General features: G+C 43.4%; 1 protein-coding gene across 1 annotated transcript; it reads right to left on the bottom strand.

Moving 5' to 3' along the window:
- Positions 1 to 3900: 3900 nt before the first annotated feature.
- On the bottom strand, positions 3901 to 8261 carry LOC123127286 (DEAD-box ATP-dependent RNA helicase 41). The gene is made up of 3 exons (XM_044546935.1): positions 7929 to 8261; positions 6911 to 7020; positions 3901 to 5814 (listed from the first exon to the last, which is right to left on the bottom strand). The coding sequence occupies exons 2-3, from the start codon at positions 6984 to 6986 to the stop codon at positions 4265 to 4267; spliced, it is 1626 nt and encodes a 541-aa protein (XP_044402870.1). The 5' UTR covers positions 6987 to 7020; positions 7929 to 8261; the 3' UTR covers positions 3901 to 4264.
- Between the last annotated feature and the right edge of the window lie 1744 nt (positions 8262 to 10005).

The raw sequence follows: 10005 nt of genomic DNA, 5'->3' as shown, positions 1-10005 counted from the left end.
CCTCATGCCTTCATTCAACTTCAGACTCCAAACTTGGACTCTTAGAAATCTAAATAACATGATGAAGGTGATATTTGTGAAGAAGACCTCAGCTCTATACGACAATCATTTCTAAGGACCATGGGCTCTAGAGGTTTATGTATACAGAAGAAAACACCAACCATTTTCTTGTATTGATGCGATATGTGTATGCATTTATTTTGAGGAAAAACATTTATAAGGGATATAAGACAAACCAGCAAGCAGCCAAGCACCAACGCAACTCAGTCAAAAAAAAAAAAGATAAAAAATTGTTCGCGAAAAAATAAGGTATCGATTGAAGCCTACAACTTGGCATTGTGCCTCAGCTAGCACACAATTCCGTCATCTGCAGTCGTCAGGAATTTCCTTCAAAACAAGGGAGGTGAAATGTTTTTGAACATGAGAAGGGTATATTGTCAGGAAGCTCCCTTCTGCCAGTTACGTTAGCAATGTCGTCAACAACTCCACATCATGCAATCACATGCTCAGCAACGTAGATGTATGAGTATGCATTTTTCGAACTAAATCCTAAGAAATCCACCTAGAACTCTCCCAGACCAAAGAAGTCTTAAGGGTGTGAATGATCAACCCAAGAATGGACCATAGAAAAATTATTCGAGGACAGGTGTACAAAAAGACCTTGAGAGTCGTATTTCTCCTCATTCAATGACGAAATGCAATGCACAATAAGTGACAATTAATCAATCATGTTAGGTTAGCTAGGATGAGCCCATATGCTATAATGACCAGCAGATCCTTTGCCTTCAGACTAGGAACAACTGATAGCAGCCTTGGAGCTTCAACTAATAATCAAACAAATAGAACATAGTCACTAGACAGATACAGCTCATGTCAATTATGTACTAAAGAGAAGGCCATCATATAAGGTGAGTTTGTGAAAATAGTTTACGTGCCAGTGATGATGACCATCCATCATGGTAAGCCCAAAATGAGCAACTCTTGCCGACTTAGCAAATACAGAATTAGAAGAAACTTAATGGTCAGAGCTTGTTAGATCAGATGCTAACTCAACATTGGCAAGTCAAAAGAGTTTATGTGTGTGAAAAGAAAAGATAGACACATCAAGAACGACGAGCAAGGTCCTCACATTCCTTCTTTGTCTTTCCAGACTTCAGAATATGGAGAAATGACAAAAAAATATCAGCTTCATGGTTGAGTTAGAGGTTGGTACAGAGCAGGCATGCTTAAGGGCCAGGTCAGTTAGTTGGGCGGTCATTACAAACAATTTTATCAGAAAAGGAGAAAACAATAACATAGATGGAAAAACGCTGTCAACCATAGTTTCTGAATACTGAGCTACTATGTCAGGGAATAAATGGCATTACACAAGTTTGGGTTCTTAAGATAGTTAAGTTGTGTACTTTCTTTATCATGTTCCCGTCCATACCTATATAAAGATGGAAATGTTTGAATGGAGACTAACTGTCTTTTCACCCACCATGTCTTGCTTGCACGGTTGCACCGTCAGCAGATGTAGTAATACTGGCCTTCAAAATTCCCGAACTCGTCCCCATTACTGCCACAGCTCCCATCCTCAAGGGGATCCTTCAAGCAACAACCAAAAGCTTTCTCCACCTGCTCCTTCAGACTTCAGCCAACTTTTGCAGTAATGTGCATCTATTATCATTTCGAAGTCATTCTTCGACCCTTTGCCGCAAGCTACCATGTACATGTAGCATCACTACACACCTCTTCACTCTTGATACACAATAACACAATAAACAACATCAAAGGATCCTGCTCTACAGGGACAGCTCTAAAGAGATTTATATCCTAAGTTGGTCTTTTCCATCTTTTATGTACAAGGTTATGAAGTGCCATATATTAATTGCTAATTACTAAGGTATATATTTACAGTCGTGGACTTTAACATGTATGTCTATCACAGGGTGAATTTGGTGACTAATTCCGACCACTCCGCCGTCCTATAAGTTCAATAAATAAGTTATACAGATCCAAGTACTAAGAAATTATAACACGGCAAACACATAGTACATCTAATTTTGAAAAAGACAAAGGGCAAGTGAAATAGTCAGGTCATTATGTCTCATTATTCAGAAGAGTATATGACTACCCTAAATTGTCCAGTATCATGTGTTCCATAATTTCTAGTACCACATTAGCAGGTCAAAGAACTCCCATGTTGCAAAAGCATGAATTAAATATGGCCAGCAAGATAGCTGTGATGGTCCTCCGACATTAACTCTACCCTTTGCTTCAATACTATTCAAATAAATCAGTGATGTCATTTTAATAAAGATTGTAAAGCATATCACATTAAGTTACTTACTTTCTGATAGTTATATTTTCATATGCTAGATCTGCATATTATGGTTTTAATAAGATTAACCATACATATGATTCGAGTGTCTATTATGGTTCCACGTGATAGAATTGTCAGAATAAGTTGTTGAATGGAACAGCATAGGATAGACAGCGTGTTTGGTTGGTGGGAATTAGTGACAGGGAATGAGAGTTTAAGGGGTATGAGGCATATAAATCCATTGTTTGGTTGGGGCAAGGGAATTGAGGAAGGAAGGGGAAAGGTAATTAAACAGGCTAACTCCCACGTATTTCTTCCCTAGTCTCCCCCTGTTAATTCAGGTGGGATGAAGCTTCCTCCAAATTCCCACCACACATCAAACAGGGGATTTGGACTAAAAATCTACTTCGCAAGCCTAATCCCTAGACACTCCCTTCTGTAAACTCCCAATCCCTTTCCCTCAGGCTGCCAAACACGCTGAGAATTCTTTCCCCATCTCCCCCGACCCCCGCCCCTCCTGACAACTCGAGTGGTCTTGCCGGCTTGCCCTGCGCAGATCTGGCCATGGAGGGTTGCCGTGGTGGTCTGGCCGGCCTTGGTGGCGCAACTTCTCACGGTAGCGACAGCGCGGGAGTGGTCTTGCTGACCAGGGAGGCAAAGCTCCTTCATCAGCGACCGGCGCAGGAGGCGCGGGGTCCACTCCCAGCCGCCGCCAGTGCCGTGGGTGGGAGAGGCCCGCCCAGGCAGGGGACTACCATCCTCAGCACCGTTGCATCTTGCCGTTTCCTTTGTCATCTGTGTGGTGCCGTGTCGTGTTGTAATGTTCTGTTGTTGCTTTATATATAAAGCAGGGCAAAAGCCTTTTTCGGTCGAATGGAGCAGCATAGATAGAAAATAAAGCATAATTCGTATTTGCATGATTAAGAATTGCCAGTGGTCCACCTAAATGGGAATAGTTAAAATCAGACAGTTTGTTTAAAAAAACGTGTAGTCAGTTATTGTAGTATTTGAAATGGAACCACACTGCAGTTGTAAAAAGATGCCATGGCAGGACATATTGATGTGCTTGTGGAAGGATGTTTATATAGAATGCCATACTACTTGTGGTTACACTAATTTTGTTTATAGGGCTGGTTCACTACTGTTGAACTATTGAGCTAGCGAACATTTTCCCAGTAAAGGAAACAAATATATGTTCCCTAAACATGTATCAAATATGCAATTAGAAAAAGAAAGTAAACAAAATCATGGATATTCTCAGTAAGGGACTGAGTAAGATGGTCCCAGTATTGTGCTTCGCTATTAACAAAATGGACCATTAAATTGTGCGTTGATGCCTCACCTATCAACTATCATAGTGGTATAGGTTTACTACCCTAGCTACTGTTTGCCCAAAAAGAAAAGCTCACTACTCTTACGGAATTGTTCACACGCAATATTAATTATTGAACCTCAAATCACTATACTTATTTGAGTATTCATCATTCAGTGGTTTCACAATTAAAATCCTATCCAGGCTTCCCTAATTCAGATAATCCAGAATCAGAAAGAAAACAAACAAGAACCAGGAAACCATCAGTGTAACATTGAACAAATGAATCAAGGAAAATACAAATCATACCATTATTTAAGTCAACTGCACCATGTGTGTTTGACCAACATTTTGATAAAATTACACATAAGGTAGCTTGTTTACATTTTCTGCATAAATTGATTCCAGACACAGGCCCTGAAGAATCGTCGTTAGACTCATTGGTAAAGCTGTCAAGGAAGTTGCCATATATTTCAGCAGTTACAAATTCCGATATCTGGCCTATCCACATGAAGATGGATGCACAACATGCACTGTCTTCCTACAAAACTTTTAACCTCAGCTATCAAACAACAAAGCCATATAACCGGTAGAGCATACAGTTGTCATATTAAAAAGATTGACCACATATCTGTTATGCGTACTGGTCAAGAATGTGCCCGAGAACTCAGTTTTCTCTTCCTGTCAGTGCCAAGAGAAATACTGCTGGTGAATTTTGAATTAGAGAGTTCCCGAGGAATTGGAGCTCCTGCAGTCTTCAGAACCTGAGCAAGCTCTCCAAAAAGTTTCCTATCTTCCTCATTCACAAAGACAATAGCCACGCCCTCCTTACCCATCCGAGACGCTCTTCCAACTTGGTGAATATATTCATCAATGGAATTTGGCATGTCAAACAAAATCACTTGATGTACTTTCAGAAGATCCATTCCACGTCCCAAGACCCCGGTACAAACAACAACAGATACTTCTCCTGTGAGAAACCGTCTCAATCTTTCTCTTCTCTCTTCCATTGTTTTCTCACCATGAATAGAAATAACCTCCAACCCAGTAGCAGCAGTAATGGCTTCAGACAAGAGATCGGCACCAACTCTGGAACTCACAAATACAACAGCAGGAGGTTTAAAGTGCTGCTTACTTTTTATTATCTCAAAAATCTTCTGCTTCTTCTGCTTAGACTCCACCCAAATTACCACTTGTCTAACTGATTTATTTGGTTTACCTGGGTTCCCACAAGAAATATGTATCATGTTGTTCGACAGTGAGTTTGACAATTTCTCAATTTCTGAATGTATTGTTGCTGAAAACATCATAACCTGTGGACATGAGAGTGCACGAAAGATCTGCATGGCCTGATCTCTGAATCCTCTCTCTAGCAAGCAGTCCACTTCATCCAGAACAAACACAGAAACATCTGTAAGGTCAACATTGTGTTTCATCAGAAGATCAATTAGTCTTCCTGGGGTGCCCACAATTAACTCGACACCATTTTCAATTCTATATATTTGCTGAGCCAGGGGATCTCCACCAACAACTAGAGCAGTTTTAAATGGTAAACCCTTTCCAAGAACTTTTGCTTGATCCTCCACCTGTAGGCATAGCTCCCTAGTTGGAGCAAGGACTATAGCCAAGGGCCCACGCTTGCTTTCACATTGCTGCAGCTCTCTCCGTGAACAATGTGCAATTATAGGAACTAGAAAAGAAGCTGTTTTCCCTGAACCAGTATCTGCAGAGACAAGTAGGCTTCTATTACTTATTGATGCAGGGATGACTTGCATCTGCACCGGAGTAGGCATGGTATACCCTGCAGCATCAAGATTGTGCACAAGCTTCTCAGGAAGACCACAGGAAGAGAAACACATGATTGGATCAGGAATTGCCTCACCCTTGACACAAATGTCAAGTTTATTTCTCAGTGAAACGATCTGGCTGGCATGCAAACTCGGTATATCGGGAAAATTATTGTCTCGGACACAGAAGCTCTCATCACCAAACGGAACTTTTATGCGTGCTGGTGCTTTTACTGGTATCTTTGTTTCAGCGGCAATTCTAGCAAGAAGAGCAGTCTTGCATTCCACACTACAGATATCATCATCAGTCTGATCACATATATATTCCCCGTATCGACCACATATAACACAGCGAGGCTCCCCAGGAAGAGCTTCTCTCTGCTCAAAGCATCTTTCCTTCACACGTAGATCTGTAAGAGTAACAAATATCATGAACAAGGTGTTTTGATTCCTTGAACGAATACATGGAGCAGAGAGAAGGCAATCCTCTACTATTACATCAGACATGTGCACCGTGTTTCGTGATTCCTTGACTGAATACATGGAGCAGAGAGGAAGAACGATCTATTAAACTCATAATTCATTAGGTCATTGTTATCAATCCCAACTAGGTATCATAAGTAAATGGATCCCGTTTGTTCAATACTTTGATAACCAAGGTCATTCTTTGCTAAAGAGAAATGATAACTATAAGTCAGACTCGATAGAATTGGATCAATTCCAAATAGCGAGAATTAGGATTCTTGATCCCTCTCAATCTATCTTTCAATTCAAGGATCCAGAGAGGTGTTTTCATAGTCATCTCCGAATATTTGCCATCTCGGAATATTTCCGATTGTTCAAAAAAAAATTCAATTTCATTTTTCTATGATATGTCTTCCTATATGAAAATTGGTTATTTACGATGTACGATGATCCCTGTTAAGCATCCATGGCTGAATGGGAAAGTTCCATAAGTCTATTAGAACTGGCTCTCTATCCATGGAATCTCATCCATCATCCATACATAACGAATTGGTATGGCATATTCATACCAGAACATATAAGAATAATAAGAACTCGAATTCTTATCAATACTGGAACTCAGAGCATAGGAGGAAAAATTGATTTATGGATGGAATCAAATACGTAGTAGGATAGAAAAGTGTCCCATTGCTGAAAAGCTATACAGAGATGCAAGGTCCTAGGTGAACGAGAAAAGGCTGGTATTATGTTGCAAGATAATAGGAGAGCAAAACTATAACATGGGAAAAACAAAATGTTAATCAGCTAATAAGGTAGAATGCCATAAATGATGTCAGACAGACAAAAAAATATTTTATTATTAGACTCACGAAGTTCTGTTTACTAACTATGGAGATATAAAGTCTGCAAATAAATATTTTTCCATTGAAGATCTGGATTTCCAATTTACTGATTTCATTTGCTTTATTTTGGATGAGAATAAATATGCATCCAATTATTCGGCTTTGCAGATATGTGCTCTGACAAATTCAATGAACGTACCTTCCACTTGCAGCTCGTTCCTATCATCAGATGGAGAGACCAAATTATCAGCTGAATCTTTCTCCCCTTGTCCCATTTAACTGAGGTGGGAAATAAGTACCATAAATAAACTGCACAGAAGAGAAGGAGGAAGGAAATTAGGGCACAGTTCTTTACGCTGGAACTTCTCCAGAAACGGCTTAAGCTTATCTACCCCACAGATTCAGTGATGGAAAAAAGACCCTGAGAAACTGCAATCCAGTTCTTTTCGGCTTCTGTCCCGTCCACGTACTTTATTTGCGAGTTCTCTGATGAAAAGTCTAATGCCAGATGCCCTTGGACGGTAGTTGTCTAATGTTTAACTTCTTTGTGATCTCTTGCTGTGTTTATCGTAGATGTGAACAACAAAACACCTTACGGACACCATAATACTAAATATTACTAGAATAAAAATATGGTCATTGGTATACTTGAGAACAAGTCAAATAAAATAAAGGTCGTCAAGGCATTACAGGGTTATCTTCCCAACAAATTCAGTCATACTACCTCTCTCTCAGTTTACAGGGCGTGCGCGTGCCCCTAGGTCGTCAATTTGACCGACCTAATACAGGTCATATATTACAAAAAATATATCAATATAAACTTCAGAAGTTCTATTTTCAAACCGTATAATTTTTGTGTTATATAGTTTATATTAAGATGATAAAATTGGTAACCTAGGTATACGCGTAGGACTTGTAAACTGAAACGGAGGTAGTAGTAAAAACTAATCATCAAGGTGCGACACTCCCAGCAATAGCATCACATATTTTGCCTATAGTACCATTGTTACCGGCAGTGGCAGGTCTAGATTTTGCAACAGGGCGGTCCACCGCTAAAGAAAATTGACAGCAATTCTGGCATGCCAACTGGGATTGGGCACAGACAACGAATATGACATACACAGGGGCAATGTTTTCTCAATAAATATAATTATAAAAAACAACAAACCCTAATGAGTAATGATGAAATTGGGGGATGGAGATTGGGCAGTGCGTACTGAAGACAACGGGCTGGGCGCTGGCTGCTGCACGCCTGCACACTGCCGCCGGCCGCCGGGCAGCACTGCTGATTGCTGCCGCCTGCCGAGTGCGGACTGAGCGGCTAGGCTAGCCGGCGCGATGGTGCCGCTGTTGGCCGGACGGGGCTGGGCGGGGCGACTGGCCGCAGGTGGGTCCTGGCCTTCTGGGCGTCCGGCAACGGCGAGTGGCCGTCGAGGCAGGCGACTGGCGGCGAGTACGGACAGAGGGGGGAATCGCGGGCGGGAGACGGCTGAGGGGAATCGCGTTTTTTCTTTCTGATTCCGAGGGATGAGGGAAGGCAGAGTGGAGTTCGGGATTAAGGGCCAGTTTGGATGGCGTCCTCGTCCGTTCGCGCCTGGCCTGTACCATGCCTGAAAACTGCCTGTGCCATGTTTGGTTGGAGTCCACGGGAGCAGAAGCTAGCCTGGCCTGGTGCCCACAAAATCTTGATTAGCCTGGCCCATGACCCAGGCTACTTGATTAGCCTGGCCCAGGCACAAGGAACCGGTCGCCTGGAGGCAGCCTGGCTACAAGTAGTACATTATTCAGCGGGGTTCTTTTGTGAGTTAGCTCTGAACTGTAATGCTTTTTCCAGTAAACTTTTTTTAGGCGAGGTATGCAACCAAATAGCCCATGCCTGGCCAGGCATAAAATTTCCAGTTCCTAGGTAATGTCCAGGCACCACTTTCTATCAGGCACGGAAGCCAGGACGCGTACCAAACAGGTTCTAACTAAGTTCACAAGAACATCTCGAGCCGCGTCCCCAACAGGCCTCATGCGACATTTTCGACGCCGGCTCGATCTGTTTTTGGGCCCGGCGATTATAGACCGAACCCGGTGCACTGGGGGTGCTCGGGGGCTCCGGCGCGAGGGAAAAGCACGTTAGACCCACATGGTCGGGCGAAAAATCAAATCTTTCTTTCAAATTCGCCTTCCACCCCCGCGCGCTCGGCCGCCAATCGGATGATCCCAGCGCCGCCCACCGCCCGCCACCGCTAGATTTTTCCGGCCAAAAAAAGAGCAGAGGTTTCGCCGAGGCAGCCTCTCGACCATCGGCTGGGCGATTTTTCCAGCGTTGCCGGCCGCGGAGAGGCGGTATAGCAGCGGGTATGCGCCCACCGCACATGCAAGTTGTTCGGCGATTTGCCTACCTCGGCAATGGACTCGGGCGACGAGGAAGCATTCGCCGCGCTGCTGGAGGACGAAGCCGAGGCCGACGTCCAAGAAAAGGAACATCTCATGGTCCTCGTCGCCCTCGCCGACCTGCTGGCGAGCAATGAAAAGTCGCGGCGAGGTGGCTCGGCGCCGGGGCGGATGAAAGCAAAAAAATTGGCATTGTCTCGAGGGCTACTGCATGCTCTACTCCGACTACTTCGCCGACGCTCCACTGCACGGCGTCAAAACATTTCAGCGTCGTTATCGGATGAGCCGAAAGCTTTTCCTCAGGATTGTGAATTTCATCCAGGAGTTCAACAGCTACTTCAAGTGCAAGAAGGATTGCACCGGCAAATTTGGATTCACCTCAATCCAGAAGTGCACGACAGCGATGAGGATGCTTGCATACGGAGCTCCTGGTGATTCACTCGACGACTATGGGCGCATGGCCGAGTCCACCACCATTGAGTGTTTTTACAAATTCTGTCGGGCGATGGTGGCAGTGTTTGGATCGCAATACTTGCGAACACCCAATGCGGAAGACACTGCTTGGATCCTAGCACATAATGCAGCAAGAGGATTTCCTGGGATGCTTGGAAGCATCGACTGCATGCATTGGAAATGGAAGAACTGCCCATTTGCTTGGCAGGGGATGTACAAAGACGTCAAAGGCGGTTGCAGTGTGATACTCGAGGCGGTGGCAACACAGGACCTCTGGATTTGGCACTCGTTCTTTGGTATGCCAGGAACTCACAGTGACATCAACGTGCTGCAGTGCTCCTTTATCTTTGCCAAGCTTGTTGAAGGTCATTCTCCTCCGGTGAACTTTGAGGTCAATGGGCGGCACTACAACAATGGGTACTACCTAGCTGATGGGTTGTTATTACACATTGCGTCACA

This window comes from Triticum aestivum, chromosome 6A, assembly GCF_018294505.1.
Source record: "Triticum aestivum cultivar Chinese Spring chromosome 6A, IWGSC CS RefSeq v2.1, whole genome shotgun sequence".
NCBI classification, from domain to species: domain Eukaryota; kingdom Viridiplantae; phylum Streptophyta; class Magnoliopsida; order Poales; family Poaceae; genus Triticum; species Triticum aestivum.
This window is presented reverse-complemented; position numbering and strand designations above follow the sequence as displayed.

What these genes read in the sequence shown, in the direction of transcription:
- LOC123127286 (XM_044546935.1), bottom strand. Translation starts at nt 6,986, where the DNA reads ATGGGACAAGGGGAGAAAGATTCAGCTGATAATTTGGTCTCTCCATCT. An exon ending in GAACGAGCTGCAAGTGGAAG is followed by an intron (nt 5,815 to 6,910) that starts GTACGTTCATTG and finishes TTACTCTTACAG; the next exon opens with ATCTACGTGTGAAGGAAAGA.